Raw genomic sequence first — 18,134 nt, 5'->3', positions numbered from 1 at the left:
GGCTGTCCTTGCCAGTGTCCTGAGGTAACGAGCTGGCAGAGGTGTGAATGAAACCTAGACTTCCGACTTCTTTCTTCGCGTTTTCCCATCTTTTTTCATACTGATGAATAATTTCTAGGCCTCCACGTGCTGTCCGGTTGTTTGGCAGTAGAGGAACGAGCTGTGCTGCAGCATCAGCAGGCAGTTCAGATACGTGGTTGGTATCTGTTGACATTTCTCCTTATTTACTATCATTTAGGTTTTATGCTACAGTAATCAATTTTTTAAATTAAAATATCCCTAAAGGTATTTTGACTCTTTATATGATAAAGCACCTTGAAAGGATGTATGATAACCTTCTAGAGCAGAGATGTGCTCGATATAAAATCACAGAGAGAGAGGTCATTTGAGTCATTGGGTCTTTGGGGATTATGTCATGAACCCAGAACATAAGTATAGTCTTAAAATAAATCTGTTAAAACTACTTCCCCTTTACTGTATATATTGATCTTTGACCTGGGTTGAAAAGGATTCCTTTTTTCCTTTCCTATAATGTTGTTTAAAAGGCATTGGGCCTATTGGTATTGGGCTTTAAGTGGAATTTTCTTACATAGGACAAAATAAAAAATACCTCCGGTGTTAGGTCGTGACAGTAACGAGGCACTTCCTTACGAAGATTGAATCTGTGCTGGTCTCGTGGTAGTGCCATGGCTGCAGGTACATCGTCCAGGTGATGGCGCGGATGCCACTCACTGGGCGACAGGTTCACCTTCCTGTCTGCTGCTGCTTGGGGGGATCTTGTCCCAAGCCGGTGACGAGAGGGTGGAGCAGCTGGGACGACGAGAGCGCAGGAGAGCGTTCTGTTCATTCTCTTGACTGTGGCTTTACATCGAGCCCAGAGGCTTTGGAGTCTCCTTGGGGAGAAGCCCCCATGCGTTGCTATAATAATGCCCCTGCTGTGGTTGCTCACTCTTTGATGGAAACCTCCCAGCTTCACAGTTACTACTATTCAACTGTGAGGAAATGTAGGATTCCACATTGAAGAAAGTAACGACGTTCATGTTTTACAAGATTGTTTCTGTCTTGTCATCCTCCTCCCAACCACTTATTATGGAAGACTTTTCAAGGTACACTGCCATGAAATCTAGAGTGACTGCATAGTATTTTGGTGAGATAAAACTCACCAAAACACACCTTGGAGATAAAACTCTCTGGGAGGTGGCACCTTCTCCAGAGAGGACCTTTGGTCTTGGAGTGGGACCAGCCTGCGTTTGAATGCAAGGTTTGCCGTGTTGGTTGGGTGTCTGAGGGACAGTTGACAACCTTGTAGGGTGTAGCGGGCATGCGAATCCTCTAGTGTAGCTCTTGTCTGTAAGATGCTTAACAAATGCGGCTCTTCCTCTCTCCTCTCTGCAACTTGTGTATTTTCTGCCCGTGGAAGGGCAGACTTCTTTTTCTAGAAGTCTGGGAAACTGACAGTGAGACAAAGGCCAGAGGAGGAATGCACAGAGTCCCTGTGGAGCCCTCCTCTTTCCTGTACCCTGTGACGGAGTGTGCGGTGGAGCCAGGGGAGAGCGTGGTTCGGGCTCGCCGTGCGTGCGACTACTGACTACTGTGTGTTCCAAGGTAACACGCTGTCCTCTCTCCGCAGGTGCCTGAGATCATCAGCTCCATCCGCCAGGCTGGGAAGATTGCCCGCCAGGAGGAGCTCCACTGCCCGTCAGAGTTCGATGACACATTCGCCAAGAAGTTCGAGGTGCTCTTCTGTGGCCGCGTGACCGTGGCGCATAAGAAGGCCCCGCCAGCTCTGATCGACGAGTGCATTGAGAAGTTCAATCACATCAGCTGCAGCAGGAAGGCCGAGTGTGACTCTGTCTCCCGGAATTCTGAGACCACCAGCCCGGCCGGGGGGTTTTCCTTCACCGACAAGGTCCGAGCTGTGCTGCAGCCCACCGGGAACGTGGAGCAGGGCCGCTTGCCCATGCGCAAGTCCTTCTCACAGCCCGGCCTGCGCTCTTTGGCCTATAGGAGGGAATTTCAAGATGGAAGCCTTCGAAGCCACAGTTTCTTCAGCTCTTTTGAGGAGGGTGACATTGAGAACCACCTCATCAGTGGACACAATATCGTACAGCCAACAGATATCGAGGAAAATCGAACTATGCTCTTTACGGTAAAATATCACCAAGCCTCGAGCTCATTCCCAGTCTGAGATAACTAACTATTCAAAAGAAAATCTGCTTTGCTGAGTGGAGATGCTTAGTACATTGCTTTGGGATTTAGGAGTGAATCCATACGTATTGATACTGAGTAATTCCTTTCTCAGGATAAAATCCCTGCTTTAGTCCTAAACCTTTAAAGTCATCAAGGGGAAAGACAAAGAGAATCCATTCCCTTGTGTGATTTTTACCTCCCTGCACCATGGTCATGAAGGTGCCTCTTCAGTGTGGAAAGAATGTAGTTAGTGTGTGCAAAAAAGGTCCAAAAGGGATTGTTAAAAATGTATATTAATTTCAAGTAATCTATTTCCACAAACTCTTTGGAAAATACTCTTTTCTTATTGTTTTTATTAATTTTAAAGCATTTACCCTTTGTTAATAAGGATCATTAGAATTGGAGATGATGTGATTTTTTAAATTTATACACAAACTGAAATATTAGTTTATCACATTGCCTGTTCACTTTTTTCCCCCAAGTTTGATAAACTCCAAATGGATCAAATGTCAGAAAAGGAATGGACAGGGAGGCTGTCCCTGGCAGTGGGGTTCCTGGGTCCCTTGCTGGCCTGGACTCTTCTGCTTGGGCTTGGCCTTGGCCTTGGCCTTGGCCTCCCTGGGAGTCCCCCGGGTCCGAGGTGATGGCTTCAGAGCTCTCCCAGCAGGGAGCTGGCCTCCAAAGGTGCAGAGAACTGACTGTGCTTGACCCTCCTTTTCTGTGTTTCCTTTGGCTTAAGGCTGACAAACATCCTAGAGAAAGCAAAATATCTTAAATGTTATATGTTGCTTTTGTGCCTCACTCAGGGCAGTGAGGTGGCTGAGGGATAAGGGAGCCGGCTACTTAGCTTATTAGCCGGCTACTTAGGTTAATGCTTATGGCTGCTTGCAGATTTGAGATCAAGAGGGAGAGTCGGGGTAAAGCGGGCCGATTTCTTCCTCTTTTCATCATAGACCTAGTCAGCCTTCTGCTATAATATATATTTTTAAAAAATCCCTCTTGGTGTCATTAGGAAAGCTGCTTGGTGCATTTGTTTTCAAGTACTTATTGTGTGCCTGCTGCGTACAGGGTCCCTTGCAATAGAAATACACTAGAAATACAGCAGTGAACGAGACACGTGGTCTCTGCCCATGTGGAATTTTAGATTCTGGTAAGAGAGACCCACAGCTGATTTCAAGTAATTATTTCATTGCCATTGTCATAAATGCTGCAAAGGATAAGTAGAGGATGCTGCAAGAGCATCTCTGGAATCAGGGAAGACATCTTTGAGGAGCTGATTCTCATTGAGCAGAGGTTTCGGAGTGGACAACAGGAAGAGTATACTGGGTTCAGGCAGCAGCAGGAGAGAGGCCCTGGGGGAGGGGTAGAGCACAGGTAACAGGTGGCCTTTGCAGCTCAGTCCTATAAGGAAGTCTGTCCTGCTGACCACATCAGTAAGACAATGTTGATTGCTAGCATGTTGTCTTGCTAACATGCTAAGTTTCAAAAGTCAGGTAAGTAGTACAGGAATGCCCAACACACGGTGTGTGCGCCACAAATGGTAGGGTTATCTTAACAATAATATAAAAAGACTTTTCAGTAAAAATCATTAGAAAAGTGGGAAGTTTTAAAAGAGAGCCTCTGTTTTCTGGAAGACTCCTCTTGGGAGGTGGCGCAGTGGGAGCCGAGGCTTTGTTGCTAACTTTTGATCCCTCCATCTCCAAGAAGGCCTCTGTCTTGTGCAGGTCCCTGCATTGGGTTGTCCTGTGCCACCCAAATCCGTAGGATAAAGTAAACCTTTGAAGTGACTTTTCTGCAGTGAGATAGTCAGAATTTTGTAGGACTCGCCCCTTTTATTACTTATTTTCATAGGTCATGAAATGAGAAAGTCTGTGTGATAAATTCGAATTCAGCTTTCATCAGAAGCTGGTTGCTTTTTTTATTTGTCTTTTAAGATTGGTCAGTCGGAAGTTTACCTCATCAGCCCTGACACCAAAAAAATAGCATTGGAGAGAAATTTTAAGGAGATTTCCTTTTGTTCTCAGGTAAGTGGAGATGGGTTATTGGGTCAACTGCAGTTGAATTTTTAATGAATTATTTAAACATTTGTCCTCCAACAGAAGTGCTAACCATCACTAGATGTATGTGTTCTCAGTACTTGATTTGTGTTCTCGCATGTCTTTTTTCCTTTGCTTTGGTGTATTAAGGCAAAATAGAAATATAATTGAGATTAAGAATTTTGGTTTTAGAAACAATAATCTGGAGAAAATAGGTCTACCTTTTATTTTTTTACATTATTGGTGGTAATGTTTCCCAGCGATGATTTCCAGGTGTATGTATGTATATCTCTGTGGTGATTTACATACATACTTGTATAAACACATATGTACACATAGTTTAAAGGAGATACTTCTCCTTTACAAAAATTCATAACTTTTTGGGTACCAATTGTCACTGTTTCTTCTTCCTTAAAATAAAATGGAGAAGCCGGTGCTCTCGGGAGACACTGACGTATCGTATCAGCGTTTGTGGACGGCGTCTTATCTGCGTGAAGGTGCCTCTTTGCGGGCATTTTCAATACAAGCTGAGCTATTAATATTTATTAAATAGAACTCTTAAGAAACTATGACAGAGACCTGGCCATAATATCTTATTTTTAAAAGCTCTTCCATTCTTTGTGATTATAATTTTTGACTCATTCTTCATACCATTTTACTTCAGTATTTACCCATTTATTTTAGAAGTGCATGTTTTACATCTTTTCACCTTTGTGTCTGTGTGTTTGCATGAGTATAGGTGCATGTGCACGTGTGTGTGTGTGTGTGTGTGTGTGTAAAATTGAGTTTCTTCATTAACCTCTGGTCTGCTTTTGACTTTCCAAGTAGCTTTTTATTCTTTAATACCCAACTAAGAGACATTCTTGTTTTTCTGTGTGAGCTTTTCTGCACTTCCTTTTAGTACTGACATGAACATTGAAGACTCTAGTTTTCAAATCTTACTTCTCTTATCGTGGGAATAGTGAGTTTTAGAAGAGCAGTTTTAATCATCCTATTTGAGCAATGTTTTTAGTTACTTAAAATACCTGAAAAAATAATTTTATGGTGCTGTGTCCCAGCATTTTCACATGCTGTTCTGGCAGTGGTGCTGCTTTTGGATTCAGCTCAACGTTCGTTGCTGTCCCCCCACCTCCGACAGGGCATCAGACACGTGGACCACTTCGGGTTCATCTGCCGAGAGTGCTCAGGGGGCGGAGGCTTTCATTTCGTCTGCTACGTGTTTCAGTGCACAAACGAAGCTCTGGTAAGCCACAGTGAGCACTTCTTCCCTCGGGACCTGAGCTGCGAGGAATTCCAGCCTTACTCACTGTTCGTAGCAAAACCACAGCCTCACCGATATATCATTATTTGGATTTGATTTTTCTTTGATGCCTGTTGCGTCTCTAATTAGCACACATCTGAGACTTATCTGGCGGTGCATTTTCCATTTTCATTATTTTTGAAGAACTGGCTCACTTGCACCCGCTGGTTTGGCAGTTTTAAAAATGTCATTTTGAACTGTTGATCAGAGGAATTGGCCTTTTCACTTGGTATTTAATTTGTGTTTTAGTTTTCACCTCGTCCTTGAGCATCTAAGAGGTATTTCTCAAATGGTAATCCAAGCAGCTATGATTATCACCCACCAACCTCTGACTGAGTGTTCAGAAAACTCTTGAAATACTCAGTCCTCCCACAGAGTTCCGAATGCCCAGCTCACTGTACACGGCCCTCTCTTCGATCAGGTGGACGAAATCATGATGACCCTGAAGCAGGCGTTCACCGTGGCTGCTGTGCAGCAGACAAAGGCGCCGGCCCAGCTGTGCGAGGGCTGCCCGCTGCAGGGCCTGCACAAGCTCTGTGAGCGCGTGGAGGGTGAGTAGGGCCCGTGCACACTTCAGCACAGCGGGAGTGGAAGGCCCCCAGAAAAGCAGATGATCTGCATTCACGAAAGGTGCTGCCTGACAGAGCCCTGTATTGGTGACTGGGATTGTCAGTGAAGTCTCAGCGTACGGTGAATGTGTTCCATTTGTCAGGTGTCGTGGTAGGTGCTCGTGATATGAAGATAGAAATCCATGCCCCCTCTGCTATTTCCCCAGCTGGGGCTCTGAGGGCAGGGGAGGAGTTAGGGGGAAAGGTTACAGAACCAGCCCAGCTGTTCATAAAGGTTGCGTCAGTGGTCAGTCCTATTGGCTGCTGTGGAGAGATCTAGTACGGTAAGACCCAAAGAATTTCCACTGGGTGTCTTGATTAGAAGGTTCTGGGTAACCTCTGGCAGAGCAGTCTTAATGGAATGCTGAGAGGACAGAATACAGGTCACCATCGAGTAGCAAATGGGGAAGAGTAAAGGAAGTAGTAACTGAGTGTGGACTACTATTCTAGAAATTTGACTTAAGGAGAAACCACAGTGTTACGATTTGCAGCAGCTCTTTATTGAGAATGCACGCTGTGCCAGGCACTGTGCTAAGGGCTCTCCTCCACATGCGTTCGGATGTATTTCGTCCTCACTACACGGCGGGAGAAGAAGGGCCTGTGTGTTTTGCACATTGTGGGGATAAGTTGAGGGTTGAAGAAGTGTAAGAGTGAACTAGTGTGAAGTAGGAATAAACTAGTCCAGCAGTCAGACCCAGGCGGGAAAGTGCCAGCCGGCACCTGCCGCCGAAGCTGTCCTCCTGGTGCGGTAAAGAGCCAGCTGGCATTTTACAGTTGGAGGGGTTTGAGCCGATTCAGAGCCTGAGGGGCCACGTGAATCTGAACGGAAAGGGGACGTTCCTCGCCAGCACGGGCGGGTGGGGAGTCGGCCTCAGGCAGGGAGCAGCCCTGTCTCTCCGACTGCAGGGGCCCGGGGCCAATGATGAGGATGAAGTGGGCGCTCTGGTGCTCATCGGGGGAGCCCTGAAGTTGAGGGGTCCACTCCTCTGTGTCCTTGATTTTGCATTTTGTTCCATTTATGGGAGGATTTCTAAAACTTTTTCATGTGTGGTTTTGAGGGGAATCACAGATTTAAGCAATCCATGTTATTGTAAAAAGTAAAGATTTGGCTGTTTCTCTCTAATACTTACACGCTCTACTGGTATAAAGAAAAATGACCTTATAATTTAAATCTGATTTCCCCTATTTTATAATTGTGGTAAAAAGACACATAACATGAAATTGATCATTTTAACCTCTTTTAAGAGTACTGGTTGGTGGCCTTATGTGTACTCGCATTGTGGCTGCATCACCACCAACTGTCTCCAGAGTTTTTGTCATCTTCTCAGACTGAAACTTAGGAAATATCAACTCCCATGTTCCCCCCTTCCCAGGCCCCGATGGCCACCAGGCTTTCTGTCTGGACGAGTGTGCCTGCTCTCAGTGTTTCACCCAGGGCGGACAGCGAGCCCTGTGTCTGCCCTGGTTATTTGTATAACGTCTCCTAGGTTCATTCATGTTGTAGTGCATGTCAGAATTTCACTTCTTTTGGGGGTGAAATAATACTGCATTGTGTGCGCACTGCGTTTTCTGTATCCGTTCATCTCTTGGTGAACGTGTGGGTAGTTGCCGGCTTTTGGCTGTAGTGAGTGAGGCCGCTGTGGATGGCAGTGTACAGATACCTGTTTGAGGACCCGCTTTCAAGTCCTTTGGGAACACCACCCAGAACTGGAGTTGCTGGGCCGTGTGGTAATTCTGTCTTTAAGTCTTTGAGAAACCGCCGTAATATTTTTTACACTGGCTGCGTCATTTTACGTTTCCCTCAGCAGTTTCTCCACACCTCGCCCCCGCTCATTGCATTCCGGGCTTTTTGTGGGGGAACCACCGTAATGGATGTAAAATGGTACTGATTTCCCTTTTTAAGTGAGTTAAGTCAACAATTTTCATCTGAAGTTTTCTGGCATTATAATGTCCTTTAAAATGAATAAAAATGTTTAGTGTTTTTAACCGTGATTCCCTAGTTGCTGACACTATACAAAATATGTCTGGGAACAAAAACAGCTGGGCTTTAGCTAGAGACCCCATCCGAGAGGGTCCCTAACCCTTTCCTTATCGGTGCCCGATGACGGAAGGGTCCCTTAAGAGCTTGTTAAGGAGCCAACGTGACTTTGGCCTGGAAGACAAAGCAGATTTCGATCTCTGGGGACCAGAAGGGTTCCAGAAAGTTCCACTTCATAAAGCTGCTCTGGTCTGGCCTAGCTTTCAGAAAGTCATAACTGAAAAGTTTAATCAGGGCAGGAATTTCACAGCTGTGGTTTTGGAATTATCATTTAATCCATCTTTTACCTGATAACATCTAAACAAAGCAGAAAACTTGTATGCTAATGTAACAACATCCATTATGTAGGCTGGGGAAGGTTTGCTTTGACTGCGTCATGGGAAGCATTCGCGAAGTATAGATGGCACGTTATAGACCCATCCCCAGCAGGGGGAACACTAATTATTTAGAGCAGTTTGAGCACCTTGCCTTTTGCTCTGTTCCATGCTAATTGGTGCAGTGAAGTGGTTTATTGCAGTTCATTGCATGTTCCCTTAAGAGCGGTTCTAATAGGAACTTACGGTCTGGCTGAGAACTCCATAAACTGGAGAGGACTGAGGACATGGCCACAGAAAGAAAGACTTCAACTGCGTTTGGCTAATTGGTACAGCCACGCTGTGCCCCGGAATATGTATGAAATAGACTGAAGATGCAGTACAGCTTGGTGGCACTGGGCGCTGCGTTGTCACGTGCGCTTGCTACATGGGAGAGGCGCAGCTGTGCTGGAGTCCGTATTCGAATTGTTACCGCTGTTAGTAGTATCTCTAGAGTATTTTGCTTATTGTCAAGTTTAGAGGAGCATTTTCAGAGTTACTAGAATGATTCGTACTTGCACTAAAAAGAAAACAAACTGTGGAACTGGGGTTTCCTTTTCCACTCTGAGTACATTTGCCTCTGGCAAACCGCAGCCATTCAGCAGAGCTCGCCCTGGGAAGCGCTTTTCCAGCAGTGACAGCTGCGGGGGTTTAGGTGCGGGTGCCCCCCAGTCTGGTTGCCTTTCTCATGCCCCCCTCTCCCCATGTAAAGCCTTTTGGCGTCACGTGGGGAGTGCTGCCACCTTGCTGCAGAAAGCGTCCTGTAGGCACAGAAGGACTAGAGCTGGGGGGACCACCTGTCTTTTGAGTTGGGGCAGGAAGGACTGAATGAACCAAGGCATCCGAAGACAGTGATAAAACGTGTCGAAGCATCGCTTCACACCTGCCCGATATGAAGAACAGTCTGTATTGCCTGATTTCACCTGAGATGGTTGGAAGTACGTGATTAGACTAACTCTTTTCAGAGCCTGGGGTTTCTCTCTACCTGCGAATGTCTCACTAAACAACACAGCGTGCCCTAGCTAGGATGCTTACACTAGAGCAGAGACATCCTCCACATGTGGGGAGGATTTTTAGTTCATGATTACTGAGGGCTTATGTTACTATAAATTTAAGCACTATTCTGATTCAACATTTAAGTAGTTAGTACACTAAAACCAACTGCCTGTCTCCATGGCTTCAGCGACCCGACATCTTGCCAGAGGGGCACCTGCATTCGCTCTGCCAACACCCATCTGCCCTTTCCGCACTTGTGACCCTGTGAATCAGTTCACTTTGGTGTTGAAGCCTGCACATGGCAGACGACCTGACTCTGTGTAAAAGGGAGGCCTTGAGTGTTGAAGAGTGATCTCTGGAAGCAACCACACATGGCTCCGATTCTAAGCTCTGTTCCTTACTTAGCTGATGACCTTGGACAAAATACTTGACTTTACCTTGCCTTGGTTTCTTTGTTTATATATCGGGTTAATGAAAATAGTGCCTACTTCAAAGATAATTTTGAGGATGAAATGAGATTTTGCATGCAATGTTGAGCAAAGTGGCACCGCAGTCCCTGAAGAAATACTGGCTTTTATTTTTATGGTGGCCTCTTAAGGTTTTCTTGGCAACAAAAAAGGAGGGAAGGAAGGACTTGCTGGCAGCTGAGACTGCATAGGGGCCGGCATCCTCGCCACTGCGTTTTGGGAGGGAGGAGGTTGGGGGCAGGCCCGGCTGCTGTTCAGCTCCTGCCCTTGGACAAGTCGCCTGGCCTCCCGGTCTCAGCATATCCATCTGTAACACAGAGGCAGGATTTTCCCAAGTTCTGTTCTGGATTTGAGAGCTGCCCCTTCGGCCACCTTGAGTCCTATAGGTGCGTCCACACTCTTCTCCAGCTTCTGAAGGAAAAGGCCAAGCCCCTGCCCCGGGGCTCACCTGGGAGGAGAAGAGAGAGGCAGGTGAATAAGCAGAGGGCTGCCCTTGGAATTAAAGTACAGGCACAGCTTGGAGGTGTTGCAGGTTCAGTCCAGACCACCACAGGAAAGCAAATGCTGCAGTAGAAATGAGCCCCACAAAGTTTTTGGTTTCCTGAGCATATAAAAGTTATGTCTACACTATATTGTGTAATAGCATTGTGTCTAAAAGAAAAATGTACACACCTCACTTAAAAATACTTTATTGTTTAAAAATGCTAACCATTATCTGAGACTTGGGTGGGTCGTGATCTTTTTGCTGGAGGTTGTCACACGCCTTCAGTTTGTAGGCAATGCGGGATCTTCAAGGCGCAGTAAAGAGAAGTGCAGTGAGACGGGGCCTGTCCACAAGGTGCAGCGGCTCTGTTCATGGCAGTCGGGGCGGTAAGCGCTCTTGTTCTGAACCTCACTGTGCGCTGACCTCTGACACCGAGAAAAGGCAAAAGTAGGTGCACAGTTGTGAGTACGTAAAACACAGTTTATTCTTGTACTATTATTGGTTAGTCATTGGGCTACTTACCTGTATTACAACTATACACCTACTTTTGCCCACCCCTGTATGTGTGGAGAAATAACTTTCTAAAATGTCAGATATTGATGGGCACTAAAACTATGACTTTATACCTTTTTCTCAGACTCCTCTGTGTTAGCAAGTAACTTGTCATAAGATTGTTAATAAGCAGGTGGTGGAAAGAGGACAGTTGTTAGCCACGTGATTCAGTTTTGTGTGAAGGAGTCTGACATGCGAGGGAAAGGTGTCGGTCAGTTTTCAAAGGGAGTAGTAGTTGTTTCTCCTTAAGAAAAGTTATCCAGTTCATGTGTAAATACTCATGAGAATTTATCATTTTTGGAGGACAATGTTCTGATGATATGAGGTGTTTTAACGTGGAGCAGTGGAACCACGCAGGCCTGAGGTAGAGTCCAAGGTGGTGGTTTTTTTGAAATTCCCTAAGCTCTCTGGTCTCAGTTCCCTGAACTGTAAAACGGGGGTAATCAAAGCCTCTTCATCAGGTGCTTCTGAGCATTTAATGACAGGATGTAGGCCTCATGTTTAGGGCATCCAGGGCTTCACCAACAAACGTGAGTCTCCGGCGTTGTTGTCATCATTATTAATCAGGGTTTCCGCAAAATCCCAGGCGCCTGAAGTGGGTGGGGTAGGCATGTAGAGAGTGAATATAGAAGTGTTCACTCTGCCTCACAACTTTTATGTGTATTTTTATCTCTCTCTCTGTTTTCTTTCTCTTAACAGGAATGAATTCTTCCAAAACCAAACTAGAACTCCAGAAGCACCTGACAACATTGACGAATCAGGAGCAAGCAATGATTTTCGAGGAGGTGCAGGTACAGTACTGGCCGTTGTCCGCGTGGGGAGAAGAAAAGGCAGCAGCTTACCCGTGCCACGTCACTTATAAAGCTTTGGAGGCCATGTCACTTATAAAGCACAGGAAGCCAGCGCTGCCTCGGCCCAAGGAAGTGGCCCAAGGAAGTGGCCCTGAGTTCCTCCTGGGTTAAGCTTTAACAGCCCCATGGAGGGGCCAGGTCAGAACTGCAGGTTCACATCAGGTCTTGGTTTTCGAGTGAAAACTGCAAGACCAGGGAAGCACACTCTTAAACATAGTCTTTTAGCATGAGAGAAAGGAAGTTACAAAGTGGAAGAGCCCCAGTCTGGGGACCGCAGACCTGGACTTGGGTCCCTGAGCACTCGTCGGCTCCGAGGGAGACCTCTGCCAGTGGCCCCAAGTACGGGGGTTGATGGAGATGTTTGTGTGTGAAATTGAACATGAATTGTTCCTCCTCTCTTTTACTTTTATTTTTTTAGTTTTGAAAATACATTCGGATGATGTTGTCTGCTTAGAACTATGTGTCAGACCAAAACAAAACACAAAACAAAAACCAAGCTCATAGGCTTTCTGCATTAAATCTGGAAATGTGCTCACACCCTTGCATTCAGACGCACGGTTTCTCGGGGAAACCATGCAGCCCCTGCTGGCATGCCTGTTGTCTGTTTGTTATGAATCTTTAATGAGCTCATCAAAAATGTCCTGTCTCCCATCGCCCAGGGGCATTTTCTGTGGCTTTCTGGCACTTTTCTAGGGGGCAAAGCACATCAGAACGAAGAATGAATACCTCCTAGTCAGGAGGAGGGCGGCAGGGCCCAGCCAGCTCAAGACTCACTACGCCCCACAGGACGGCTCGCCGCATCCCTCACGTCGGGGGTGGCAGGGGGAGCGGCACACTTGGGGCCCACGGTCTGTCCTCTGTTAGTGTGAGAATTGAAGGATCATCTCTCTTTAACCCCATGTTCAAGTGCCTGCAACCCCTTGTTCTCCTCCCACAGTAGGACTGGCACATGGTAGGAGGAGGGAAACCCAGGAAGACTTTTTCTGAATTTCATATCTATAGCTAGGGATGTAATTTTCATGATTTTTAATTGGCTTTCAATTTTCTTGTTTTCTCCTCAATTGACTTGCGACATACCACTTTGTTTTTGCCTTAAAGGATCTTTAGAGTTCTAAGTACATGGTACACTTAGGCAGATTTAATGTGGTTTGTACTTGGAATTCATAAATGGATAAATAGATGGTAATTTGCTTCTGTTACGAAGGCACTTAGAGCAGAGGCTGGGCCGTCTCATCTGATGCCACCCGCTTGCTGTCTGGGGCTGTCGGGCCACTTTGGGAGCAGCTTTCCTAGGCCAGCAGGGAAGAGGCGTCTTCCTCCTGTGGCGGGAGCTTTCTTTTCGGGAGAGAGCACTGTGCCCCTTTCCCCAAAACAGTGTGATGAGTCACAGGGTGTCTGTCTGTGGCAGTGAGTAGTTTCCAATGGATGCGTTTCTGAGGTGCTCTTTGACCCACACAGGGTTTGAGACAGTACATCATGGCAAAGAGACTTTAGAGAAAAGCAGTGACAAAGTTTTACTTTAAACAAATACATTCAGTTAATATTCTGGGGCCCCGATGGGTTGTCCTCGAAGACTGTGCAGATTTCTGACTGTTTGAAAGACCAAGGGGAGGTAACTGGGTCAGCACGGTGAGCTCAGACTTCATCCTCCATCGTTGCCAGTGTGGGTTGTCCTCGGATGAGACGGATTTGTTGCAGATCTGTCCTTTTAATGGCTTATCGATCGTCTTGTTGAGTTATTTCCTCAATTACTATTTGTAGTTTTCATAAAACATTTTGCAAACAAAGTCAGTGGTTTCCTTTTAGGTAGCAGTGCCTGCTAATGCATTTGAAAATCAGACATTTCAAAAAGATCATTAAGGATAAGATGGCTTTGCAGTGTCATGAGTCCTCATACATAGGACAGCTAATATTTTTCTCATGCATTCCTGGAGGGTGATTTGTTTCAGGGGAACTCTCCAACAGCACATTTTCAAGAGACAAATGTAATTCCTATTGAAGTGAATGGTGCATGGTTATCAAAGCATACAGGATCATGTTTGTGTAAATAAATGTTTAATGCAAAGTAAAATGCACCCCAGACAGAATTGTAAAGAAGAAGAGCCCTGGCCTGTGGCTCAGTCAGGAGCCTCGTCCCATACACCAAAAGACTGTGGGTTCAATCCCCCTGTCGGGGGTGCAGCCAGTCAGTGTTTTTCTCATCACGTTTCTCTCCCCCACTCCCCCGTTCTCTCTGCCTCTTCTTCTTTCCCTTTCTCTCTCTCTCTCATATCAATAAATATGTCCCTGGGTGAAGATTATTTAAAAAGAGAAAGAAATGAGGAATTGTCATGCAGATGCAGCTGGAGTTAGCAGGCTGCAGCAAGCCCACTGTGAGCTCTGAGAGCACAGAGCTGTGCCGGGGGCGTCTGGGCCCATGAGCCCCTCTCTTTACGGGAGGACTCCCGATGCCGGCGACAGCGCTGCCAAGCCGCGTTTTTATTTCTGATCTGCTTGGAACATGACGATTTTGTACACATCAAACTGGGCAGGTGTGAAGATGGCTCCGGAGACCGTGCTGTGCTGTCTTCTCAGGCTGCCGGGCACTGGTCAAGGACGCCACGTGCAAGCCGGTCCTCTTCAGTAGGAAAAACCGCGTTTAAGCCGAAGGAGGGCTAGTGAAGGAAGTGTCTGATTCCTTCCATCTGAATGAGTGTGTTTCAGGGAATGACGTGACTGATACTGTCGATAAATCAAGTAGATTCATACTCAGTAAATGTGAATAATGGGTTAAATAACAAGGCTTTTGCCAGTTAAAGGTGAAAGGTTAGAGGAGCTTTTTCGCCCTTTGTAAAGAATATATATCAACATCGTTGCGTTTTACATGGTTTGACAATTATTTCTTATAGGATTTGATGATGATTTTTTAAAAAGCTGTCAAAATGCTGTGTCCAGGTGAGCGTTGCTATTATAAGTAGTTTCCTCGAAGACCACAGGCTTTCTCAGCATTCCGCATTCACCAGGCAGTGCTGGCAGTTTATTTTTAATTACATGGACACCCAATTTACAAGCATAGAGATAAGGTTAAGACACGTAACAAAATTGACTTTGTTACTTAACAGGCAATTAATTGTTTTGTAATTGTTCTTTTAAAAAAATTGAGGTATCACATAACCACAAAAAACACTCAAGTCCAGGGGTGTGGTTCAGTGAATCTTTTTACAAGGTGAACCCACCTGTGTGCCCAGCAGCACTTCCAGTCCCTGGGAATCCCCCAGTGGCACCGCCCAAGCCACCACCCTCCTGACTTCTGATGCCGTGGATTAATTTTGAACCAGCAAGTTAATTTTTGACTACAGAGTAATGTTCTAACTTGACTCCCCATTGTTTTCTTCAGACTAGTCTCTCTGACTAATGAATGTTTATCAGATGACATCACCTTTAGGAAATCTGGTTTGCCACTGAGGAGGGTGGTGAAGTTACACAGGAGGTGGGGGCATGACATCTTGCTGATCATTTTAACTCAGTAGAATGGTAGCTCTTCATTGTAGTATTTAAGGGAGGATTTAGTTTTTGACCTTGTATGACACCATGAAAATGGTATCGTTTCTCTACTTTGCTGACTTGCCTCTGTGCTTTTTTTTTTAAAGATTTTATTTATATATTTTAGAGGGAAAGGGAGGGAGAAATGGAAACATGAATGTGTGGTTGCCTATCACATGCCCCCTACTGGGGACCTGACCTGGCCCACAACCCAGGCACATGCCCGGGCTAGGAATCAAACCAGCGACCCTTTGGCTCACAGACTGGTGCTCAGTCCACGTAGCCACACCAGCCAGGGCACCTCTGCTGTTTAACAAGCCCCACGAAGTGGTTTCTGGTTTTGGGTTTCAGGTTTTTTTAATCAAAAAAATTTTTTTAGATTTATTTACTGGTGGAGAGAGGGAGAGAAACATCAGTGTGTGAGAGATACATCCATTGGATGCCTCTCACATGCCCCTAACTAGAGACCAGGCCTATAGCCCAGGCACCTGCAACCCAGACACGTGCCTGGCCCAAACTGAACCAACCGGCAGCCTTTCAGCTCGCAGGCCGGCACTCAGCCCACTGAGCCGCACCAGCCAGGGCTTGGCTTCAGTTCTTACTGCACAGCAAGTGTGCTCAGCTGTAGTCTCATTTTCTGCCATTTGATGAGTGGTTTTTTTTCATGTGTATTTTGAGAAAAAGAAAATTAGTAACACTATTTCTTATGACTATATTCTTAGCTTTTTTGGATATTTTTGAAATAAGCGATCATGAAGAATTGCTCCAAGAAAAATACACATTTCTTTGCGAGAGGAGCTGGAAGTTTGAAATAGAAGATACAGAAGAAGAAAGGGTGGGTCGAGTCTTGGGTGCCTGTTCCTGCTGAGGGCTTTTTGTAATTCCTCCTGCTCCTCTTTTCTGGACTAAAAAAAAAATAGACTCTATTCTCTTTTTAAAAAAAGATTTTAATTATTTATTTTTTAAGAGAAGGAGAGAAACATCGGTTGCCTCTTGCATGCCCCCAACTAGGGGTCTAAGCCTGCAACCCAGGCATGTGTCCTGGTTGGCAATCAAACCAGCTGCCTTTCTATTCACAGGATGATGCCCAGTCCACTGAGCTATACCAGTCAGGACTACACTTTATCCTTTTTTAAAAAAAAAGATTTTACTCATTTATTTTTAGAGATCGAGGAAGGGAAGGAGAGAGGGGGGGAAACATCAATGTGTGATTGCCTCTCAAGCGCCCCCTACTGGGGACCTGGCCTACAACTGAGGCATGTGCCCTGAAGTAGGAATTGAACCGGTGACCCTTTGGTTCACAGGCCAGCGTTCAATCTACCAGAGCTACACCAGCCAGGGCTAGACTTTATTATTTAAAGTGGTTTTAGTTTTACAGTAAAATTGGGTGCAAAGTATAGAGTGTTGCCATATGAATTCCCACCTTTGCACCTCCCACCCAGCCAGTTTCCCCTATTGATTACATGTTGCCTAAGTGTGGTGCATTTGTTACCATTGGTGACATGTTGTTATTATTAACTAAAGTCCGTGTTTCACCTTTTGGTTCAGTCTTAGTGTCGCACTTCTTACAGGTTTGACAGATGTATAATGACATGTATCCACCGTTAGCTGTAATCCAGAGTTGTTTCACTGCCCTAAAAATCCTCTGTGCTCTGCCTGCTCATCCCTCTCCCCCTTTCCACTCCTTCAGACCCAGGCAACCACTGATCTCTCTCTCCACTGTTTCTGGTTTTCCTTTTCTACTTTGTCATACAGTTGGAGTCATACAATATATCATCTTTTCAGATTGGCTTCTTTCACGTAACAGTATGCATTTAAGGTTCTGCTGTCTAGGTCTTTTCATGGCTTGATCCCTCTTCTTAGTGCTGAATAATATTCCAGTGTCCGGATATAACATAGTTGATCCGTTCACCCACTGATGGACATTTGGGTCACTTATAACTTTTGCCTGTTTTAAATAAAAAGCTGCTGTAAGCATTTATGTGCCGGTTTTTGTGTGGACATGAATTTTCAACTCATTTGGGTAAAGACTGAGCAGTGCAATTGCTGGGTTGTATGGTAAGAGTGTGTTTAGTTTTGCAAAAAACTGCCAACTGTTTCAGAAAGTGGCTGTACCATTTATTCCACTGAAAATGAATGAGAGTTTCTATAGTTTCCTGGGGTTTTAAACTCACAGATATCCGTATCTTCCTGGGGTCAGCAGTGTTAAGTTGGGATTGGTACTTGACCACCACTTTCCTTTACTGAAGATCTAATGGGACCTTTCTCTGGGGAATTGTACTTGTTGAATAACACGTACAGTTTTATAACATTATTGTTCCTGGCTTAGAATCCAGGTTGACAGTGTCTGTTCTAGCCTCTAAAATATTTAATCCTTAACTCAGAAATTTGAAAGAACAGAAAGTCCTCCACAAAAACCTCCATAATATTTACTATCTTTTCCTTGAGTAACAGGAACAACTTATCTTGTAAAGTGATCTTTTTCTTTAAGAGACAGAAGGTCAGGTCTGGGTTAGTGCTGCCTTTGCTCCTAAATCCTGTGGCCTGAGGGTAAAACCATTGCCCCTTGGTTAGCTGAGGGGAGGAGGTTGCTAACCTCCGACTCAGATGTTTGCAGGGGTCATCCACTTACCATAGCCTGGCTTTGTTTTAAGGGGCAGGCTGGGAGTCTGGGGTGGGGCGAGAGGTCCGGCAGCAGGACAACGGATGGTTGTCCCTGTAAAAAGGGTGCATTTCC

At 45.5% G+C, this 18,134-nt stretch overlaps 1 protein-coding gene across 6 annotated transcripts in view; it reads left to right on the top strand.

Moving 5' to 3' along the window:
- Window positions 1–18,134, top strand: part of TBC1D1 (TBC1 domain family member 1) — a 202,263-nt gene that overhangs the window by 97,288 nt on the left and 86,841 nt on the right. For all 6 annotated transcript variants that reach the window (XM_037140366.2, XM_037140364.2, XM_053672342.1 and 3 more), the window contains 5 exons: window positions 1,631–2,149; window positions 4,125–4,214; window positions 5,365–5,469; window positions 5,948–6,077; window positions 11,724–11,815. In XM_037140366.2, the coding sequence (XP_036996261.2) occupies window positions 1,631–2,149; window positions 4,125–4,214; window positions 5,365–5,469; window positions 5,948–6,077; window positions 11,724–11,815 (936 nt within the window). The remainder of the gene's footprint in view (window positions 1–1,630; window positions 2,150–4,124; window positions 4,215–5,364; window positions 5,470–5,947; window positions 6,078–11,723; window positions 11,816–18,134) is intronic.

Source organism: Artibeus jamaicensis, unplaced genomic scaffold (genome assembly GCF_021234435.1).
Source record: "Artibeus jamaicensis isolate MK-2021 breed Jamaican fruit bat unplaced genomic scaffold, CSHL_Jam_final contig_76, whole genome shotgun sequence".
In the NCBI taxonomy this organism is placed as follows: Eukaryota; Metazoa; Chordata; class Mammalia; order Chiroptera; family Phyllostomidae; genus Artibeus; species Artibeus jamaicensis.
This window is presented reverse-complemented; position numbering and strand designations above follow the sequence as displayed.